The sequence below is a fragment of the Sinohyriopsis cumingii genome, unplaced genomic scaffold (genome assembly GCF_028554795.1).
Source record: "Sinohyriopsis cumingii isolate HCF-2022 unplaced genomic scaffold, ASM2855479v2 utg001725l, whole genome shotgun sequence".
NCBI classification, from domain to species: domain Eukaryota; kingdom Metazoa; phylum Mollusca; class Bivalvia; order Unionida; family Unionidae; genus Sinohyriopsis; species Sinohyriopsis cumingii.
Genome location: NW_028316039.1, coordinates 95,123 through 120,222, shown reverse-complemented (window position 1 = coordinate 120,222; position 25,100 = coordinate 95,123). Strand labels below are relative to the sequence as shown.

The 25,100-nt window shown below is 33.8% G+C and overlaps 2 protein-coding genes across 5 annotated transcripts in view; one reads left to right on the top strand and one right to left on the bottom strand.

Moving 5' to 3' along the window:
* Positions 1–25,100, top strand: part of LOC149771688 (E3 ubiquitin-protein ligase TRIM45-like) — a 131,590-nt gene that overhangs the window by 92,946 nt on the left and 13,544 nt on the right. For all 3 annotated transcript variants that reach the window (XM_089948223.1, XM_089948222.1, XM_089948220.1), the window contains 3 exons: positions 18,370–18,393; positions 19,155–19,178; positions 21,260–21,277. In XM_089948223.1, coding sequence (XP_089804349.1) covers positions 18,370–18,393; positions 19,155–19,178; positions 21,260–21,277 — 66 coding nt within the window. The remainder of the gene's footprint in view (positions 1–18,369; positions 18,394–19,154; positions 19,179–21,259; positions 21,278–25,100) is intronic.
* On the bottom strand, positions 5,254–13,263 carry LOC149771689 (uncharacterized). 2 transcript variants are annotated; one of them, XM_089948224.1, is made up of 4 exons: positions 12,965–13,263; positions 10,680–10,800; positions 8,741–9,486; positions 5,254–8,033 (listed from the first exon to the last, which is right to left on the bottom strand). In XM_089948224.1, the coding sequence occupies exons 3-4, from the start codon at positions 8,923–8,925 to the stop codon at positions 7,781–7,783; spliced, it is 438 nt and encodes a 145-aa protein (XP_089804350.1). In that variant the 5' UTR covers positions 8,926–9,486; positions 10,680–10,800; positions 12,965–13,263; the 3' UTR covers positions 5,254–7,780. The 2 variants fall into 2 exon arrangements, with proteins under 2 accessions (XP_089804350.1, XP_089804351.1); XM_089948225.1 differs by having other exon boundaries at positions 5,254–9,486.

Here is a 25,100-nt window from a genome sequence, read left to right as displayed (position 1 = left end):
TTTTAAGAATGTCCACACCAGCACACACAATACACTTTTTTTATCCAGCACATAACAAAACATTTTTTTGTATCATTATTTTGTGTATAGGATTAAATGATCATGGTTAGGTATTTATCGATGTGCAAATTTTGCCTAATCACTCACGAAATAAATAATGTTATATGTTAATATTGTGAGTGATTAGGTACAATTTAAACATCGATACATACCCAGCCATGATCATTTAATCCTTATAATTCCAATTTCGTCCTTTCTTTCGTCAAATCAACTTATTCCATCAATAATTCCAATTTAAGCAACGCGTACTTTCCTTTCATTCGCTGCTTCACATCGCCATATAACACATAACCTGTACAGAATCACACGACCATATTGACTACTGTCACAGTTACGTTTATTCAGAAACTTCATACTTTGCATATCAGGCAATGGCTACCGATGGTTTCAACACATTTAGTTTATTTACAACATTCTTGTTCAGTTTTAGTTAGTCCCATCTGCTAATGCCATTTGACCATGACCGTATAATAACAGCTGATACGGAATGAACAAGTGTGCTAGATTAAATTTCCAATCAAACCTTAAATCATAATGGATTCTATCAATGAACAACATGGAAATATAAACAAGATGATGCTATCCTTTACTAACATAAAGGTAACAATTAAATAAATACCGGAATAACATTTTATATCATTCTCAACAGCGTTAATACTTATGAAAACCCTTTCAGTGATCTAATGTCAAATGAGATGTAACTACAGTCAGTCACGTTTATTCGGCAACTTCATACTTACCATCTTAAGCAATGGCTACCCGTGGTGTCAGCACATTTCTTTTCATATAAAAATTCCATTCCTTTTTTAATTTTAGTATGTCCTATACAGGAATAACATTTTATATCTTTTTCATCAGCGTTAATAATTAAAAAAGACCTTTTCATTTACCTAATGTGAAATTAAATGTGCGGTTGTTAAATGTAGAATTGCTCGCAAAACCGATAATATGTCTTGTTTGGTTGCATAGTGAGTGCTGGAGTGCTGGAAGGAATTAATGATTACACATCCAAAATAATTTAAATTAGCAAAACAATCACCTTTATTATATACTTTTTTCAATGCTGTTAAAGTCACATTGGCGGAGATGGTAGTTTTACCATTTAAAAACTTTATTCAGTCTTTGAATAATGGTCTCATAAATATTTGTTTTTATTTTTGTGTAAGTGGTCATATCACACGATGCCACCAACACCCACATACGTTTTTTTAAATAAGCAAATGAAATTAAAATAAAACAAATAGAAAAATACCACTGAAAACGCCAATTCCTCATTTTGTGTTTCGTTTAGTAGCCAGAGAGTATGGATTTATTTCAATATTGTAGCTTTTACGTCCTCCTTAGATAATTTCTTGACTCTTGGTTTATATCCCTCAGCGGCCTCAAAATTGACTGACCCAGTTTCCACGCTATTATTGTTGATGTTGTGTATGGCTAGGGTGACTGAGGTCATGGTGTGCTCTGTGAGGGAATTTATCAATCTCTGTTGTTCTGTTTCCTTTTCAGCATTTGTAACATCCATCGCTTTATCGTCAAATCCATCTTCATCTGTTTCAATCGCTGCTGTTATTTATATTAACTCCTTGTCATCTAATTGTTTCAAAAATTCCGCAGAAATTTGCAGTGAAAAATCACCGTAATCGGCCATTTTGCGCGCCTATGTAACAGACGAACGTGAAATTGTAAGCTATACATTTCAGTCAAAGAATATTGGAACAAGTATAAAAAGGGTATAATTTATATTTATTTTATGAATAAAAAAATAAAAGATGAAACAATTGTTTCACAATGACGTGTCTACAATGTATATTTATATTGCAAACAGTACAAAAACCGAAAGTAGTCCCAGAATTTATCGATGTGTAAAAAATTCCAGATCAGTATGACGTGACCGTTTACAGCAAATCGTATTGGAGAAAATCGGTTTCATGTATAAAAATTGGAATTATTAAGAATTAAACATTCACTGGGCAATTTTACCAATGTGCTGAAATACCATTTGCCGTCCTATGAATGTGCTTGATCCACATTTGTTTTCCAAATGATATCGACATAACGGAAATAATCATTTCTGATATGCTGTAGTGTAACGAGAAAGGTTCTGCAGGCATTTGTGCAATAACAAATCTTGAATTATATAAATGAATCAAATATTGAAGAAAAAGCATGGATTTAGAAAACAGAATGACAGCTAATATCTTCGAAAAAATAAGCAGCTGAACATTTTTGAAAACGTTATACTATTCTGAAATAAAACAATATTCGTTTTGTTTGTCTACTTTCCTGAACACACCTTACCGCATTCGCGGTTCGTTTTTCTTATATCAGTCCGCATGACAATTGAGAGATGAGTGACTTTATAATTATATGCACAGTTTTATTGAGAATGCAGTGAAAGAAGAATAAGACACAAACTTCAGAGAGGCAGTGCATATTTGATGATTAGCTGTCTGCCGTTTAAAGTTGTTGTTGTAATTAGCAGCGCAATGTACTTGTTGCCCAAAAGCGAAGAAGTACTAAATCGCTGAAACATTACAGGATAAAGAAAGGACAGAAAAGTTGGAATTCAAAGATTTACATACGAGACAAGCCGTACAATAGATTAGCTAAAACGACAACATATGTGGATTACTTGTTCATGTAATGATTTACACAGTGTGACTTGCACTGTATTTCCATTGACGAATATGACCAATATGTGTATACGTATCTACTCTCTTTCTGGAGAGCAAAATTATAGCTGCTTTGAGTAAATAAGCACAAATCACGCATTACTTCCAGTTATTATATGACCTTAAGACGAAGATGTAAATGAAAAATAATGATTCGCCAAATGCACCTCATTTCCTACACTTACCAAGGAATGATTATTGTTTCTATATCGCGCATTTATTGCTTTTGTCGGAAAATGAAGTAACGTCCTTCTTTTAGTAAATACGTTCAAATGGACACTTTTTATGGAATAATGTATTATACCTTTGTCTTATGATGTGCGTATTATAATACAACATTGTCCGACCAGCTGTACATCCTGTTAAATTATTGACTGCCCGGCCCATTACTTTACAAACCTTGAGATGATAATTCGTTGCACTTTTTCTAAATATATACTATATTAACATTGTTTTGTTATGTCTCACATTTCACGGTCACAAGAAGGAAAATGTAATCTGGAAACTTACTTCAGTATCCGAAATACAATTTTAGAAATACTGGCAACGCTTTCTTATCCTATTCAACAAGTTATACCGGATGCATATCTTGAGTATAATATAGTCCCGTCGTCGTTAAAATGGTAATGTCACAATGATGTCAATATTTACTTTTAATGATGTCAATAGTTACATTTAATGAGGTCAATAGTTACCTTTAATGTAGTCAATAGTTACCTTTAAATTAGTCAATACTTATCTTTAAAATAATCAGTAGTTACATTTAAATTAGTCAATAGTTACCTTTGCAGTAATCAATAGTTACCTTTAAAGTAGTCAATAGTTATCTTTAATGATGTCAATAGTTACATTTAATGAGGTCAGTAGTTACCTTTAATGTAGTCAATAGTTACCTTTAAATTAGTCAATACTTATCTTTAAAATAATCAGTAGTTACCTTTAAAGTAGTCAATAGTTACCTTTAAGGCAGTCAATATTTAGCTTTAAGGTAGTCAATATTTACTTTTATAGTCAAATGTTACCTTTAAAGTAGTCAATAGTTACCTTCAAAGTAGTCAATAGTTACCTTTAATGTAGTCAATAGTTACCGTTCTAACAGTCAATAGTTGCCTTTAAAGTAGCCAATGGTTACGTTTACAACAATGAAAGTTGCATGAAGTATTATTCCTTATTTCTTATTGGTCTTTACTGGCAACAAAATGAGTATTTTCCACTGCAAATTTGATAACAAGCAAATCTGATTTCCATTCATCAGTGTATATCTTGTGTGTAATTTCCTGCAATAATGCTTTACATTACTCTCAATCATTTTCACCTCTGTGAGCATGGGTTTTACAACTCTACAGTCACAAACTAAGTAACATAAAAAAGGCAACAAAGAATTTAATTATCAAAGTTGTAAATGAAAATGTGAGAATCAGAAATGCACTGGTCCTCCAAGAACCACGTCCCTCTCAAGACGCACTGTCCATAATTCCCTTCAATAATTTATAACAGTTCTCAAATAATAATATAGTCCAAATAATGAGCACTTTCCATTTCTACTGAACAGTCCGAGAAAAATGGGACCGCTCTCTTAGTCTAGTGGTTAGAGCATCTGCCTCAGATGTGGGAAGTTGGGGATTTGAACCCATCAAAGTCATAACAAAGTCTCAAACAAATGGCACTAACAGCTGCCTCGCATGGTGCTCAACATTAAGAGGCTAGAGTTATGACTGGTTGGCCTGGTATAAGGAAAATGTAACTGGGTGCAACATGATGCTACAAGTCTGCAGCATGATGCCCCAGAGCTAGACATCATTATAAACTGACACACTGCAGACTTAGCGATATGACTGAATAATCTTTAAAGCCATATTAAAAGTCCAAATCACACCCCTCCAAAATTTTTCCTCTCAAATAATATCTAAGTACAACATACAAACTGCAGACTTACTACATGAACAAAATAAGTGTGAATATCTCAAAAGTTGAAATGAAACTGATTTTTTAATTCTCTCCTTATATACACCATATATTGCATCTGTATTTCACAACAGACCCCATGAAACAGAAAACACTACTCATTTGTTTCAATTTGACCTATTCATGTGACCTAGCCTAACCAATGGGAAGTTACATACTTAATCTACAAATGTTGAAACCACATCTGAGTCTTGAGAAATTAAGCCAAAAGTCTTACTATTAAGATTACGATGATCAATTGTCAACACACAAGTTAACATTTACCTATAGATCCTATGCAACACACAGTTAACATATACCTACAGATCCTATGCAACACACAAGTAACATATACCTATAGATCCTATGCAACATTATTCTCTTAACAGATTCAGGTCATGTAGACAAACCTAACTGAATACAATACTTATTGTAATTCAATGCATGTATAATTTATGTCATACAACTTCATGTCTTTGAAGACATATGTTCACTACAGAATAAGATTGTGGATATATGGGGCAGATAAGTGTAAAGTATAGAGCAAATATGCAAAGAACAAACTAAGACAATAAACTAACAGCATCATCCTTTATTATAAAATTAATTTTTCCAATAACTAAAAAATACTGGCATGCACAATGGACAGTAAAAAAAACATTCCCATCGTGGTTATGCTACATCCATTTATCAGACATTTGCCTTTATAATGTGCTTCGAATGTAAATGATTGAACATAAAGCATACATTTATCCATTTATACAATTGCCTTACAAAATATTTAATTTCAATGGCTTGTATCAATTAAACAAAAAGAGACTGTCATATTTATGGATGTTTATGTTACAATGTAAAATGTTGCAGACATACGCACTTTTCAAAGTAAAAAAATGGTAGGCTGTCTGTTACCAAGATAATACAATCTGACAGCAATAAACTGAATTTTCTTAATAATAATATCTGACATCAATCAACTGGATTTTCTTAACACTAAAATCTGACAACAATAAACTGGATTTTCTTAATAATACAATATGACAGCAATAAACTGGATTTTCTTAATGCTAAAATCTGACAGCAATAAACTGGATTTTCTTAATGCCAAAATCTGACATCAATAAACTGGATTTTCTTAATACTAAAACATGATAGAAATAAACTGGATTTTCTTAATACCAAAATCTGACAGAAATAAACTGGATTATCTTAATACCAAAATCTGACAAAAATAAACAGGACTTTCTTTACTGATGCAATAAATGATCTTTTTCAATGATCCCCCCAAAAATTGTAGAAAATATGAATGGCCATCTAGTTCTTTCCCACTGACAGAACACTCAATGTTTCATATCACAGTAGAAACTTTGTTGTGATGTCTCTAGCATTTTTTGGTTAAAACCTTTATCAAAATATAAATACCTTTGAAATCAATAGTTGTCTAAAATAAAATAAGTGCAAAACTGTAGAAGAATCACACAATAACATGAATTGGTCACTTGATCAGCTACATCTATTATTAATTATTTGACCCAAGTACAAACTGACACTATTTTTTTCTTAAGGTTTATTTAATTTACATTTCATCTATAATGAGCTAATTTTTAACCAAACAATTATTCAACACCAACTCAATTTCTGATTTAAACCATACAAATGTTGACTACTTTGTTCATATAAACATACTCTTATCTCTCCTGCATCTCTACCTCATGATTTGAATGTCTATTGCCAAAACTGAGGACAACTCTTGTGAAAATTATGTTAACACAATAATGAGTCATATCATCTGATGATCAGCACTATACATACATAGTTTTACAACAGTCCAATAAAAAGTGCAATAATAGCTGCATTAAAAATTGTGACATACACTGCATCAAGCCATAAGTAAACAAGGGCTATAACTCTTCCATACATTAAGGAAGCAGAGATTTGTCAATATGTGCATTTATGAATGATGACTATATAATATAGACTATGTTTAACTGCAGTCAATAAAATAGCAAGATAACTTGCATTCACAATGAAATGTTGTCTGGCACTATTTTCAGCAGTAGCACAAAAGGAACAGGACCTCCAAAAACAATGAGGAGTAGAGTGATTTGTTGACATGGTTGTCTTCCAATCATGATCATAATAGTTACCAATTTTCAGGGCAATCTATGAAAAACTCTGGGAGTAGTTGCATTAATGACAATGTGTTGGATGGATGGAAATGAGTATTAATATAAAGAGAGAGAGATAACACAATTAATATAAAACACCCTTTATTCACAGAAATCAAACTATCTGTGTTATATACAACAGGAATGCACCCATCCCACAACTTTAGCTAAATGACTTCCCAAAAACTAAACAGTTCAACATAATGGCATGAATAGATGATCATCTTATGTACATTAATGTCTAAGATGTTTAATTTTTATTCAGCATTTAGTGTTTTTATGTATGATCATTTTAACAAGGGTTTCATTAATGAAATTAAGTTTTAAAAAAGTAAAAATTGTTAAAATATATGAAGAAAAAATGTTACCACTTTGTCATTCATTACTCATGCTAAAAGGCTTCAGAGGATCAAGAGAAAGAGAGAGAGAGAAACAAATTATGATGCATCACCTACTGTGAGCAACAAGTCCAGGGGTCAGTTTCATATCACAAACTGTCAGTGCACCCTAAAGTGAAAAAATTACCCATAAACCCTAAAGTGAAAAAATACCCATAAACCCTAAAGTGAAAACAAAATCCATGCACCCTGAAGTGAAAAAAATACCCATGTCATGATTGTTAAATTGGGTCAGAGATATATATAATGCTTAAACAAGGTGCAACAATCATAAAAATAATTATTGTACGCAAATCCAAAAGCAAGCAAGCAAAACATGTGTGAGCTAAACATTAGTCACATAGATGAAAATACACAAGGATTTATCATGGGTGCATCAAGTTCAAGCTCATTTCACTTTCTTCATGCACTGTTTAATATACAGCATGATTCTGTGAGGGAAAATTCCCCCCCACCAATGTTCAGAAGGCTTCTGTTTGACACTTTCTTCATCATCCCCCTGAATGATTTTGGCTATTATCTACTTCATTCTTTTGGGACTTCATGAGCTTATTTGGCCTGTTTGATGCTCCTGGTTCTTTTTAACAGAAGCCTCTTGCTTCTTGTTGAACATATCAATATATTTTTGGTCCAATATCTTCTTCACTTTGGATTCCCATGAAGAATGCCCACCATCTGCCCCTTCCTCGTCTGAACTCATGCAGCTGATCTCAAGCACCTTCCTTACTGTTGCCATTTTTCCAGAACTCCATGATTCTTTCTTTTCCAAAGCAGAATCTTCTTTTAGATTTCTGCTGCATGATAAATAAAAGGGAAAAGGTTAAATAAACACACAAACACCCCCACCTAAACATACTATAACACTAGTCATGGAAGCCATGAAATTGTACTCAATAACAAGTGAGTTTCCTTTCGGATTCACTGTACTAATTCAGCGCTCATATGGAAACACCATGATATTCAAAATTTAATAACTTAACATTTCTGGGTGCTGCTGATCAGACTGATATTTATCCATGTACAACTATCCTTGGTGCAAGCTTCTATGTGGAGATCATATGAGCCAATGCATCTTTTTGTCTACATGTGCATAAAACACATGTTATCCATTCTGCACCAAATGATTCAGTTGTTACTTTCCTTACTGAGTGCTCCTAAGTCAGATCTGTAAAAATACTAAACTTTCATCAATATAACTGTGTCTATATCTTTTTAAAATTACAGATAGGATAAGCTCTCAAAAATATTTTTACTAAAATTTTACTTTTCATTATTAACCAATTATGGACCACCAAACTCGTATATACTCTACCTTATGTTAATTCACCCATTTTAAGACTGGTTCACAGTTCTTTCTTATAAAAAGTACCACATGTCCTTTATGCATAATACTTATAGACTATGAAATATGAATGTGTTACACTCGGGGGGGGGGGGAGTGTTGGCAGTCTGTAGACAATGGTTGCCATTTTCCCCCTCTAAATATCCTAGCCCCACTAACCTCAGTGGAAAAAGCTGTCTGATAATGCCTTCACATCTCCTTGTCATTAGAATATGCAGTACTGTATCTGTATGGGTGGATATTACACTGATAATGCCTTCACATCTCCTTGTCATTAGAATATGCAGTACTGTATATGTATGGGTGGATATTACACTGATAATGCCTTCACATCTCCTTGTCATTAGAATATGCAATACCGGATCTGTATGGGTGGATGTTACACAGATAATGCCTTCACAGTCTCCTTATCACTAGAATTCGTAATAATGGATCTGTCTGTGTGGATATATAACAGATAATGCCTTCACAGTCACTGTGTCACTAGAATAGGCAATAGTGGTTCTGTGTGGATATTCCACAGATAATCCTTCAGTCTCGTTGTCACTAGAATAGGCAATAATGGATATGTCTGTGTGGATGTTCCACAGATAATGCCTTCATGGTCTCCTTGTCACCAGAATAAGCAATACTGGATTTGTCTGTGTGGATATTCCACAGGTAATGCATTCACAGTCTCCTTGTCACCAGAATAAACAATATTGGATTTTTCTGTGTGGATATTCCACAGATAATGCCTTCATGGTCTCCTTGTTAGTAGAATAGGCAATATTGGATCTGTCTGTGTGGATATTCCACATATAATGCCATCACAGTCTCCTTGTCACTAATTGCGACATTGCCCTTGCTTGTTATAAATCCAAACAGCTCTTTTACTCTTGCATACTGGAGTTTGTATGTTGCACCTGAAAAATATGTACTGGTATATTCAATAAATGACTACTGTAGAATAGAACCTAACTTATGTACTTCATATATGGTGTTGTACTCACTATACAGTGTTGTACTCACAATATGGTATTGCACTCACTATATGGTGTTGTACTTACTATACAGTTTTGTACTCACTATATGGTGTTGTACTCACTATATGGTGTTGTACTTACTATACAGTGTTGTATTCACAATATGGTGTTGTACTCACAATATGGTGCAGTACTCACTATATGGTGTTGATAACTGTTGCAGTATGTTTGTTTGTGTCCTAATACTAATACAGTATTGAACAAAATGAGTCATTAATGTGAAAACATGTAAATGCTTTTACTAATTATAAAGTCAATGGACATTATTAAAACATAAATATGCACATTTTTAAGCCAACACTATACTCTATATTGTTAGACAAAGTCCCCACTATGGGATTTTATGAGATTAAGTATCTGTAATACCACTGGCATGAATGGTCTATAGTCAGTGATGGTTGAATTCTATTTAAGACTCAACAGCCAGCAAACAACTGTCATTATTATTAAGTATTATTGTATAAATTTATGGTATCTGGAAAAAATACATGTACTTGAAACCCATGAATCTCCAAAACAGTACATTAAACTAGAGATATATTCCAATGACATGAATGCATCAAGTTTTGCTTTTATTTAACTCTGCATGTTTCAAATATTTAGCAGCTGAAAGTGCATGACCCCTTGTCTAGTGAACCTGACCTTGATCATACATCTACTACCAATATAAAAATAACGATTCATTTAAAAATCTAATGGGGTTGGGTAGCTAAGGAGGAAAACAAATCCTTACCCTGTCTAGTGACCATGATGCTACTACAATCAAGGTACTAACAACCATAAATACATGTCAAGAATAACCCCACCATCCACCCCTGCCAATCAATATGTCTATTGTCTATTTGTCTGCATATCCACCTAACCATACAAACTGGGTCAGATTTTTAAACCAAGTTTAAAAGAGCTATCATATTTAGCATATATATATATACTAATTATACACTGTATTAAGCCATGGTGCTGGGGAAACTTACAAAATACAAAAGTCAGAATATGATGCCAGAGTCACCATTGGGAGAATGGAGAAAATAGTTGCTGTGGGAATGTGAATGACAACAAAAATGTCGAATCACCTGAATTTTTCCTTTTTTTAACTGCAATCATAGGTACTCCATGCTTCATTTGTACACAGTCATTCATTGCCAATTTTTCAAAATATGTCAAACATATAAAAATCCTTCTTTGGTCTGGAAACTGAAATTATAATAATAATAATAATAATAATAATAATAATAATAATAAAAAGAATACAAACAACAATAATAATAATAATATAATAATAATATTTTGATGTAAATAAAACAATAATAATAATAATAATAATAATAATAATAAAATTATTATTATTATTATTATATGTTGGTATAAAAAATAAATATATAAATCCTACATTGATCTGGAAACTGAAAAACTACTACTACTAATATTACTACTACTACTAATAATAATAATAATAATAATTATAATAATAATAACAACAATAATAATAATATGTTGGTGTAAAAAACAATCCTAATAATATAATAATAACTTGGTGTAAATGAAAAAATAATAATAAAAATACTAATTATTATTATCATTATTATTATATGTTGTGTAAATAATAACAATAATAATAATAATACTAATAATAACAATAATATGTTGCCATAAACAAACAACAACAAACAAAACAATTCCCCCTGTGCTGTTGCTATTTTTAAAAACATAGTTAATAGCTGGAAATAGCTGGAAGTCTCAAAATTGGTACCCTGGGGTTACACCAAGAGGGTGATTTTAAATTATGTCATTTAAATATTTTTCCTTATGCATATATATATATATATATATATATATATATATATATATATATATATATATATATATATATATATATATTGTGGGAATTTTTAATCATCAACCCAACTGACATCCCTGGCATCATGATCTGAGGTACACAATGTATTCCTATAAATGTCCCATCATGTCCTGAACTGCTGTTACAGAGGGGTAGCCCTTCCCACCTTCAATACCCTGAAATATGACCAAGTGACCAATGTGAAATCCCATAAGTTATATTAAATAGCCAGCTTTGGTGAAGGCATAAACCAAATTTCAGACTTGAATATGCAACAGTTTACAAAATATTTTAGACTTTTGAACAACCCCTCCAACCCCTAATTTCTTCTATTATGGCAGGTCTCACTAGAACAAACAAGACTTAGAAAAAATAATAGATACACACACATACATGCATACATACATACATACATACATACATATTGGGGGAAAGGGTCACATTTCCTATCATGATCTGCAAGTGAGAATTATGTTATTTCTGCCCAGATTTTTTCAAGCAGATAATGATAGTTTGGTGGAGGAAGATTGTACATATTTTCAAGTGAAATAGGCTCTGTATCTTACTCATTGTTTTCTTGTTTTAAAAGAAAATAAAGCAGAATTTCCTGGAATTGTTCATAGATAAGTACATATACAAATCATATTTGGTTGAAAATATACTTAGCAACATGACACTGATATGTGACATCAACCTGTATTCCATGTTATGCAATCTGTGTAACTAAGAACATTATATAGTGAATTATCACAACTAGACCCTAAGAACATAATACTTATTTTAAATTTAATTGTAACTATAGAACTCAAATATTTTCATGTATCAATCTGATTATCCCACTGATCTCCAGACTCCATGTTGTTACTGACTCTAGTTTTATTCCTGACAAAAATTATAAATTATGGCAACGAAAGAGACACTTAATTAATCCTGTTCTTGGCCTTTTTCTGTCAGTTTGAGAGATTCTACACATTACTTCAAATATTTAGCTTAATGTATGTAAAAAAATACCCATTTCCATAACACTGTATTTGGATTCTTGTTCTGGGCTCTTTCCAGTAGATGATAACTAACATTTTTTATATGGTTTGTGTAAGAAAACTTGCTCAAAGATCCCTTCCCTGCAAATATGCATTAATACATTATTCCTGGGTAACTTTTATGGCATGAGGTATAACATACATGTGTTTTTTACTTCATGGTCATTAGTTCCTCTCCCAACTCCTTAATAGGACAAGACCCAAAAGTACAGGTCCAAAGTAAAAACTATCGTGAAATGAAAATGCTTCATTTTCTCCTTCATTATAACAGCAAAGTTACATGCAAGTGGTACCATTTATACACGTCAAGATTTTCAACCTGTGCCAAGGTGCATCCCTTCATCATAACTGCAAAGTTATATGCAAGCAATATAAAACTATACACGTCAAGCTTTTCACCCTGTGGCTAGGTGCATTCTTTCTCAATAACTGCAAAGTTATATGCAGGTTATATAAACTATTATATGTCAAAACTGCCAACCTGTGCCAAATACAGGACAAATGATCCTCATTTGTCATATCCAGTAGAAAATCACGCTACCTGGTCTCCATGATCCGCCATTTTGTTATGTCACATGACAATAATGTTTTTATAGAAGCCACCTGACCATTGTAATAACATTAGTGGACAGTCAGGGTACCAGCCTAGTACATTTATGAATAACCATGTCTCGATCGGAACTGCACTCGGCCATTTACGACAGGTCGTAGGAGGCTTCGAAAGTTGTATCTTCAAACATCAGCTTTCGTTGTTACATAGGTAGCGCACGAATAGAGAGAAGTGTCTCTCCGTGTTGGATTATATGTTAGATGAATGAACTGTAAATAAATCGCAAGCAACGAAACGTGTACATTTACATCTTTCATTGCGCACACACATAACACACGTTTTCTTTCTAAATATGTAAAGGTGCGTCAAATCTAAACTTTTTATAATGATCCATATGCCATCATTCCTGTTCGCATACTTTAACATAAATTATAATTCGTGCTGAACAGATATAAAATAAAATATACCCTAAATAATGTATGACGTGATGCGATGTGATGTGATTTGGATTTTTAACTTAGCTTTAAAAAAAATTCAGTCATATCGCTACGATGTCTGCAATGTGGCAGTTTATAGTTATGTCTAGCACTTGGGCATCATGCTGCAGACATGTATCATGATGTCCCATCCAGTCACATTATCCTGACACAATGCGGGAGGTCCTGTGTTCGATCCCCGGCCGAGTCATACCAAAGACTTAGAAATATGGTACTAAAAGTTGCATCGCGCTTGGCGCTCAGCATTAAGAGGTTAGTGTTAGGACTGGTCGGCCTGGTGTCAGGATAGTGTGACTGGGTGGGACATCAAGCTACAAGTCTGATACAGACATCGTAGTGATATGACTGAAATATTGTTAAAGCTACGTTAAAAGTCCAAATCACACACAACACACACATGTATGGTTGTATGTATGTGTGTATGTAAGTATGTATGTATGTATGTTGCATGTATGTATTTGTCGACCTTTCCGGTGGCATAAGTGGTTAGAGCGTCCGCTCGGAAGAGTTCGGGTTCGAACCCCGTCCGAGTCATACCAAAGACTAATACAGATGTTACTAGCAGCTGCATGACTGTGCGTTGAGCATTAAGTGGTTACGGTTAGGTCGGCCTGGTTTCAGGTGGTACATGATGATATATGTCTGCGGCATAATGTCCCAGTGCTGAACATTAGTATGAACTGCCACATTGCAGTCATCGTAGGGTTATGAGTGAAAAATTGCTAAATGTACGTTACAAATTTAAGTCACATACATATAGACACAGACACAAACACACACACATCTTATTATTCAACCATAACCAACCTAGAAAGGTAATGTCCCTTGCAAAACTATTTTGATTGCACACTATGTGACCGACTTGGATACAATATAGGACAGAGTGTTGAGCTGAAAAATTCCATAGGAGTTCGTATTCGTATCGTTGCTTGCAGTTTACCTGTCATACGTGTACTATATTGCTCGTAAACTCTTAAGACGGCAATTATACTAAAAGCACGAAGAGGCAGACCTATCTAAATTCGTTTCTTAGGTTTATGTTTGCATTGTATTAAATTATATTGGAATAATAGGCTAATATAAAACTTAAGTGAGATCGATCATGCGCTTGGCTGAAAACCTATATTACCATATTTATATTGGTTAAACGTTAGTTCAACGCGTTAATACTTTAAACTACATGTAATTACTTTGGAATATGTTCAACGAGATATTAGAGCACACTGTGACAGAAACTACTCCAATATTGACCCATTTGTCTAATTCTGTATTTCAATCTGGATGCAGTATTTTGGTAAAATTTACTATTTGTCAAATAAACAAAATGACTGTGTTAAATGATCCCATCAATTATCAAGGCGTTCCAAGTATCCTTGTGCTAAAAAAAAGAACGTCGGTGCTATCTTGAATAAAATGACTGACAACATGGCCCGTGGAAAGGGAGATAATCTATGAAGCTCAATCTGGTTTCCGAAATGGGTGCTCGCCCATATTAACCTGTTTTAAGTCTTCAAACGTTGGTATATACATATTTAAGCAATCCTGTTTGCAGATTATTTTGACTTCTACTTATTTTTACAAGCCGTTTGATTCGATAGATCACTCATAGTGTTATGAATGTGTAGAGAAGTAGCATATTGAAGTCAAAATGTATAATAATCGTCTTTATGTACATGTCTACGTTGATCGGCATTATACACAATTTATCATTCTAATATAGAAAACATAAACGATTTCATTGTACGGCCTTTGATTTTGATCTATGTATTTCTAATTTGATTATTAAATTAAGATAGAAATATATGAATATAATAGTTGTTATAATTGTCGATTTAGTATACTGAATGATGGTGATATTTCTGAATGTGCAGATACTGTCATAAATCTAGGATTTCAAGCTGTGGAGAAAGAGGGTTCAGTATTAATATTTACTAAACTCAAAGTACTGTTTGCATAAATGGAAGTATTCTGAAAACAACGAGGCAGATTCGTCTCTCTTAACTTTGCCACAAAAGAGAATTTTTGTGGGTATAATTATTAAGAAGATGCTGAAAATGTGCACAACATAATATGTACCGGTTATTCGAAATGAGCAAACAATAGGTTCCTTTTTTCCTTTAGCATGGCCGATATACCGTTTACATACAAGATTTTACAAAGTGCTTTAAAAACTGGATGAAATGGACCAGAATGATCGATTTGGCATACGCAACACAATGTTGGAAAGCAACACGAAAATTAAACCAAAATGGCGTTCCAGTCCTGAACCACTATCCCCATAATATTCACTAAATGATATTTGACGATGTTCGACAACTGCAATCTTATATATAAACACCCATATTTGTTTTTGTGTCCAACTGGATAAAAAGTAGGTCAAGAGTTCGAAAATTCGTGTTATCCCAATTTGACTTTCATATTTTATATTTACTTCTTTTTTAAAATTTTTGTTCAAACTTTATTTTAAACTCTACATCTCATGGTTTTAAAACGTTGCTTACTTTTCTTTTATTTTTATGTTGAAACTTTATTTCAAATTGCGCATGCATTTTTTTTAATTTGTCTTTGTACCATTTTAACTTTATGTTGGAACTTTTTTATGAATCCCATCTGCAAAAGAAGAGGTCACGAGTTTAAAACTCGCGTCATCTCAATCTTGTTTTAAAGATTATGTTGAAACTTTCTATTAAACTCGCTCATCACAATTTTTATTTTATATTTTATTTTTTCACTTTTTTAAAAAAAAGTTTTTATTTTGGATCGTTCTTTTATGACCAACGTCTGCCAGACAAGAAGTCACGAGTTCGAAACTCGCGGCATCCCAATATTTTATTTTGTTTTTTAAGTTTAATTTATTTTTGTATTGAATCATATTTTTTTCAACACGCGCATCCTAATTTTTTTAATTTTATTTCTTTTACTTTTTTTCTATTTATTTGTGGAAACCTTCTCTTGTGACTTCCGCCGGTCCAACAAGAATTAAACTGTTTCTAAGCTCGCGGCATCCGAATTGTCTTTTCTTTATAATTTTATATTTGAACTTCGTTTTCAGCTTTCGCATCCCAATTTTTGTTTCACTTTATTACATCTACTTTTTGTATTTGCTTTTGAAACGTTTTTTATGACTAGCGTTTTCCAAACAAAATGTTGCTTGTTCGAACTGAAGGCATCTTACTTATCTCTTCTTTTTGATTTTAATGTAATGGTGACAAATTCATTTTTACTTGCGCATCCCATTTTTTCTATTTCTTTAATAAATTGTTATTATCATGGTGAAATTTTCTTTTATGATTCTCGTCTACCAAACGAGGGGTCGCGAGTTCGAAACTCGCGGAATCCCAATTGTTTATTGTTTCAATTTTTACTTTCTGATTTTCATGTTGAAACTTTCTTTTAATCTCATGCATCCCATTTTTGACCTTTGTATTTTTGTTTTGATAGTGTCTTTTATGACTCCCGTCCTAAATACGATTTCATCGACAGAGTATATGAATTTCTTTAAAGACTGAAGCAAACTCGATGTTTCAATTGAATGATCATGATGTAACTAAAGAACGACACCAGCTTATATTTATGTATCCCTTAATTCTTCGGTAATAAATACGTTTACTTTAATTTGAAACAAAGGTATATCAAATGATAGTAATATATTGTATCAGATATGTGGATTGTGTTTGCATTAGTGATTTTGATTCTGCTATTGTGCTTGTAGCCTGCACGTGAACCTGGTGTCGAATGTTAGCTGCTTCAGGATCGATTTATTGAAACATCGCGTGTGCTTCAGTCTTTAAATGAAATCTAATTAACTGATGCCATACATCATGAATTCATCACTAATATACATTTTGCTTTTATTTCGGTGGGAGAATTTCAACGAATTATGAAGCTTCATGTGTGGTTTTAGTGGGATGTGCTTATAATCTTACACTGGTCATGTCAGATCAAGACCTGATGTTATCATCTGCATCAAGCCATTGTGAATTAGCTATATTAGCCTCACATCAATGACAAATTATACCACTAATTATAAATGTATTTCATCAAAATGTAACAAATTTGTTTTTTTTTTTTTGTTTTTTTGTTTTTTGGGGGGTGGGGTGGGGGTGGCATTATGCGTCATTCATTGGTTACAGCCAGTGTATCTCAACATCCTTGAAAACGTTATACAATTCTGAAAAATATTTCGTTTATCTATTTAATTCCTCGAGCCCGCCATACCGCATCCATGGCAGGTTTTCTGCCTTCGGTCCAAATGTTCATTGAAGGATTATTGACTTGATAGTATTATATGCACAGTTTGAGGGCGAAAGGTGTGAAATAAGAATAAGACACAAACTGAAAAAGGAACATACCGATTTGATGATGAGCTCTCTGGTTTTGTAATCAGCTTCGCTCTGTACGTTGTTCCCAAATACTTTAAAGTACTAAATGGTTAAAAACTGTACAGCTTTTTAATTTATATTTATTCAGGATAACGAAATGACAGAAAAGTTACAATTCATAGATTTATATGCGAAACATTCCTTAAAATAAATCAGCTCTAACGACAACTGGTTTGGATTACCTTATTTTATGTAATGACTTACAGTGTGTGACATACAGTTTTCCATTGGTGAATAAGTGCATGCGTATCTCCTCCCTCTTGAGAGCAAATAAGTCGAATTTATAGAACCTTGTCTAATATCAGTTTTTTATATTTTTCAGGAATAATTACCTGTTCACTTTGACTTAAGTTGTATTTATATTTGCAAATATCTTCATACTTGTCTACTCTCACGTTTGATAGCAAATACGCGGAAAATATTTCACCCTGTCTAATAACTGGTTGTATTCTTTAAGGACGAAAGAGAGAAGAAAGAAAGAGTAAGTATAATTATATGTGTTTTCAGTAAATAGGTAAATATTTTGCATTGCATAAAGTTAATGTATGATTTCTAAGACGCATATATTTATGAGAATTAATTATTCGTCATATGTATTGCATATCTGTTATCATTTAACAAGGCAGGATTATTCTCAAAATCTTCTCTGGTTGATATTTTTCCAGTATCCCGCATTTATCGCTTTCGTCGGAAAGAAAAGTTACATGTATTTATGGACTTACGAAATATGCGTTTATTTCAAGATGTTCCTTTTATAATATGACATTGTCTCCCTGTTAATCATGTCAAAATGTTTGACTGATCGGCCATAATATCACCAGCATTTGATAGATGTTACTGAGTGTATATTTTTTTTCTCCAAAATATATAATGTGACTAACATTATCTGTTGGATCTTACAATTCACGGTTAAACAAAGGAAAATGGAATTATTATTTTTCTTTCAGTGTCCGGAATACAATTTTGTGGATACAGGCAACACTTCCGTATCATATTCATCAAAACATACGCGATGCGTCACTTCAGTAGTACATAGTCCCGTCGTTGTTAAAATGTTGATATCGCAACAAGGAAAGGTTGACTAGTAGATTAGGTTAAACGTCAGCTCTTGTGGAATATTCAGCAAAAGTAGCGGCATAAGTTGTAATTGTATTTTTGCATGGGTTTGTTTCCCCTTTTTGAGACCTAATAAGCGACCTTTGTTTCACCGATTCTAATATCACATTTGTTTAATTATTTCAGGAAGAAAAGCAGATACAAGCATATGTAAGTATAAATATATCTCCTCTCAGTCATTAAGAGTTAGATATGCATTTTTATTGGATTATCAAGACATATATTCATTAAAATATGTATTCATCGAATTTAAGCCATCATTTACTACTAAGTATAGGACCCCTCCGATGGCCTAGTGGTAAGAGCGTCCGCCTCAAATGCTGGAGGCCGTGGGTTCGATCCCCGGCCGAGTCATACCAATGACTTACAAAAATGGTACTAACAGATGCCCCTCTTGGCGCTCAGCATTAAGAGGTTAGTGTTAGGACTGGTCGGCCTGGTGTCAGGATAACGTGACTGGGTGCCCCAGTGCATACCATCAGTATAAACTGCCACACTGCAAACATCGTAGCGATATGACTAAAAAAGTGTTAAAGCTACGTTAAAAATCCAAATCACCCACACATACACACACACAGTACTGAGTATAACGTTACAGTTTAGGTATCATGCCCCTTTTTCTTATCTATGATGAGTTATCAATAGCATTACAATGACATCAGGTAATAAAAATGCTTTATATTCGCATATAATAAAAGGGTATTGTGTTTGATACCAACTATACATGAATAAGTTCATAATACAACTTTAGATTTTCTGCAGAGAAATGAAGATGTAAATGTTTAAACCACAACAGAAGGCGCATTCTTTATTTAGAGTTTCCTCTCCATTACTGAAGAAACGATTGGCATTTTGCCATAATTGTCAGGAGAGTGAGAGTTATATATTGTATATTGTGATGCTGTGTTTCCCAGACATTTAAATCTCAAAGCCTGCAAATTAGGATTGATTTCATTTCAGTTTCCTGGCAGTATCGTTTACTAACCAATGATTACTCTTTCATTATTGTTACGTTCTGTTGGTATAAATACCTCAGGAAAATATATTTGTGAGAGTGACAAAACTTACTAGAGTAAGACACTTTTACGGGTGGTATAAACTAACGTCTTTGTCGTAGACCAGAAGAGACTAAGGGTTGGTATGTTATCCATTGTCCTTCTATCTGTCAGCAATATAAATTATCATCGTACAATACGTGGATAATTGCCATAAAACGTTACACACACATACACACACATCGCGAGTTTAGTTGCTCCTAAATGAAAATTTTGCTGCTCGGACATATAACATGGCCACCACAGCAGCCGTCTTGAAAATAATGTTATCGCTATTCCTTCTTAGTAGATGGTCATATCAGTATGGAGTATTCATGATATCAACTATGTCCATATTGAAAATATTGTTATCGCCAATCCTTCTCGATGCAATAGATGACCATTTGTCCATAATTACGCAAGACAGCTTATACAGGGAAGTACGTGTACACTTAAAAATAAATTTACAATCATTGTGAGGTACCATTTGCCTGAATGATACAAAGAAATTGTATGTAGCTTGTGCAAAATGGTTTATAAATCGTTACTAGTAAATCAATACCTCATTCTAACTTACTAGTAGACAGTGAGTAAAATGTAGAATTTGACAATAATCATACAAAGAAAGTTTATATGGCTTGATATTCAATATTCTCATTACTGGATATATAACATGGATACAAATGAATATATGATGGATATCGGAGAGGTTACTCGAATATTAAACGTTCTTATCAAAGTTTCGTTCATGCCACACCAACACCGTACGGATCAAGAGACCATACATTTTATACCAAAGAAGATGCTGGTATTAAGAATCATAACAATTGTAGTGGTAGGTAGTTAAACAGCATTAGTCACAGCCAACAAATTATACAGTATAGAACAGTTTACAGTTACTCGGAATATTTTACATTTCAGAGACATAGTGTGAGATTGTAAAGAAAATGCGGGAAGTTTATTCAACGTTTCGATCATGAATTTTGTTTTGTTTTCACGGGGAAGAAAGGAAAATAGCATCCTTATGAACCTAAAGATCTGAAAAATTGCATCTACTTTCACAAAATCAGTACAAAGTATGCATTGGATAAGGCTATGATCTCTGATCACCTACAGGCATTAGAAAAAATATATTGAAACTACCTACGAGAAGTATATTTTACCATTTCTATTATCACGCTTATTGTGTTCTTTCAGCGCTTGAAGTATCCAAAGGTAAGTACTGTTTTGAACACGTTATGCATTATATAATATGTATTACTCGACCTTAATCGTTACTGAACGGCTGATTGCAAAGTCTTCAATTCATTTATCATTTAATTTCTTTAGTTGTTGAGATATAAATGACACTATTTAAGAACACATTAGGATATCTATCTTATTGTTTTTCCTTTAGCTTATAACGAAGTTGTCTTTTCTCAGACACAGTAACACATGATGTATTTCATAATAAAGGAACGTGTCTTCTCCACATTAAAGAGGACGTACATTATTATTACACAAAGGAAATAGATAAAAGAAAGTGCAGATTATAATGGGAAGCAGCAGGGAGGGCGAACAACCTCTAATTGGTTCACCTGCATTTTCCAAAATACGACTTCCTGGGGAATCGCAAAAATCGTTAAAAAATGTGATATTCAGAAAACAACTCCGTCGATGACAAATTGGTTTACTTGTTATCGCTGATAGCTTTTTTTTCTTCGATGTAACTTAAGAAAAAATGCGCGATCGTCGGTGACGCGTTGAGAGCGTCGCCCTCCCTTCTGATATGTATTAAATTTTTTATCTAACCCGATTCGATACCGTGTTCGAGGATCATGTAAGTTTATTGTTATAAATCCATGTGGGGGTATTTTAGCACGACTAAAGAAATTTTTATATTTATTTATGTCCATATCACCGCTGCACCAAGTTTGATGAATATTTCGTAACGTGTGAGTATCAAGTCCGTTAAAGACAGTAAGACTATTAAAGTTATCCCTAATCACTTTAGGAATTTGTGTATACCGCTGGGTTACATAAGTTACATCTGTGTTTTTGTGTCTACCTCTGGAAAATATCCTAGCTGGATTTGATTGTTTATCCAACATTACATCATCGTAAACAACTAAATTATTAATAAATCCATTATTATCATCAATACTTGGCGCTTCATTAATGTCAGTTATAAATTCAACAACATCATCTCCGCTCTCATTTAACGATTTTGCTTTTTCAATAAAATCTTTTATTGCATCATCGCATCGTTGATCGTCTGCAGATGGAGCTACCAAATACAACTTATCCCATTTCATCCACTGCATTATTACATTAAGTAACAACTGCGTCTTACCACTTCCAGATGGTCCTTTAATAATCATACGAACATAATTTGGTAGCGCTGCGTGATGCTTAACTGGTTCTCGTTTTCTTGTTGCAGAAAAGTCAGTGATTTCCATATAGAAAATATATAAAAAGAATATGGATTTATATTGTGTGAAATGCAGGGCGCGCACATCGAAAAGTGATCTAACAACCATTACAACAAAAAATAATAGATCTGAGGTTACGGGCAAGTGTGAGCGATGCGGTACAAATAAATTTAAATTTATTTCCACTGGCAAGTCAGGTGATAAACCAAAACCAAAGTCAAAACCAAAGTCAAAACCAAAATCAAAGCCAAAGCCAAAGTCAAGTAATAAAACAAAGCAACACGGAGGTGATATTGCAGCAAAATTAACAAAACTATCCGGTACTCCGTGGGCTAAATACCCATGAGAAAAAGACCTCCCAGGATATAATTACTGTGGTCCTGGAACTAGACTTGATATCAGACTTGATGACCAAGATCAACCAAAACCAGGTGAGTATCCGATAAATGCTATTGATAAAGCGTGACATGCGCATGATGTAACTTATAAAAGTAAAGATCTGCAGCATAGACATCTCGCGGATGTGAAATTAATTCACGCGTTACATTCCATCACTGACAAATTTCTCAAGGAAAAATTAGCTAGTTGGTTAATAAAATCCGCGATGAAAGGTAAATTAACGCTAGGTGCTGGTAATTAATTATAAATGGAGTCGATTTATTATTCCCCAAAAGGATATTGGAGGGGTAGCGCAGCAATTAGTAAAGTCGCTGAAGCAGCAAAAGGTACGCGCGATACTGCAAAAAATTGGTTATCCAAACAGGCAATATGGCAAATTTACCAACCATCGCCTAAACAAATTCACTTTGCACATTTCAATATCAGTGTTCCTAATGAAGTTCTCCAGGCCGACATATTATTTCTGCCACATGATACTATTAAAATCCGAAGACGTCAAATAACATAAATACGCGCTAACTGTAGTTGATGTTGCAGGTAGATACAAAGATGCAGAACCGTTAACGACTAAAACATCATCTGAGGTTGCTTCTGCGTTTAAACGAATTTATCAACGAGGTGGGCTACGATGGCCACAGCTGCTATAAGATGATCCTGGCAAGGAATTTCAGGGTCCAGTATCATCGTTGATGAAGCAACACATTGTCACCATCAGACGGCGACATACTGCAATTCATTGTGATCAGGCAATTCTTGAGCGATTTAATCAAATACTTGCTGAGCGGTTATTTGGATATCAATACGCGAAGGAATTCATTCAGGACAAGAGATCACGCGAATGGGTAGCAAGATTACCAGTTGTGATAGCTGCATTAAATCATGAAATAACTCGAACAACCAACATGAAATCTTTTGACGCAATTACTAAAAGAAAATATACCACAACGACGTGATTTTTCAGCACAGCTGATACTGGGTGATGTCACTGTGAGATATTTATATGAACCAGGTGAACTTGAAAAGGGTAAAAAAGAGCGACTGATCCTACTTGGAGCATCACTAAACATAAGATATCTAACATAACTAGATCTACTGGTAGACCAGCAATCTACAGGCTGGATTCAACTGCTCCTCAACGTGGGTTTACACGTGAACAACTACAAGTAATTCCCGAGGATACACAATTACCGCCTAGATCACTTGCCTAGCACCCCTACGCTGGTTGCACTCGAGACAGGTCAGCATCACATTCTCTCGTGTATGACCAAGACGATTATCTTTTCTATCTACGGTGAATTCTCTTGAATGTTTATCCGAATACTGCCACAACATTATACAATTACAACTCGCACAATGATTATTCTGCTGTTGTTTCAGTGTCGTGATAAATTCAACATCAAGGTCAAATTCTCGATTATTTATTTTTGTCACTCTGTTTGTAACCAGTTAATTTTTTTCTTATTATAACACTGTTGTTTTCATTATTAATTTCATCAGCCATTTACTCATCCAAGACAATTCTCCGCAGTTGAGATATTGTTCTGACTCTGGACACAGCCAAGTAAACCAAGTTTGACCACTCGATACGATCATCAGTGATCCAAACAACTGTATCAGAGATAGTCAGTCCTTGAGATGAATGTATCGTCATTGCGTATCCTAGCGTCCAAGGGGATTTAAAGGCCCGCAGTGCATTTTCAACAACATTGACATCAACTGCAACAACTTCATTTAATACGAGATTCTGCTTCCTCCCTGACTGTCCTGGTATATCAACGTCAATATTCTGTAACCGCGAAGCAGCTGGTCTATAACACAATGGCACTGGCAGTGTTGGAAATTTGTTCTTGTGTAATTGAAATAACTGCTGTTGAAGTGTGTCTCTGACTATCTTTCTACTTGCCACTATCAAATCATTTGGTCTCCACGTTTTCCAAAAGTCGTTCAAGGAAGTTTCTGAAATCACCTTACGCATAATTTCACACTGAATTTTATTCGGTTGTAGTCTGATTAATGTTTTAAATTCCTTTAATTCTGCATCAAGAGATCTGTGATCATCAGTCACTACTTCGTAATAATCAACAAAATTATTCAACCAATCGTGCTAGGATGGTCCAACAAACGGAGGTGGCTGACCGTGATCGCCGCACATTATCACAGCTGTATTTTTGGTTAATAACCAATCGATAAATGTTTGTAATGTTTCTAATGGTACCGTACATATTTCA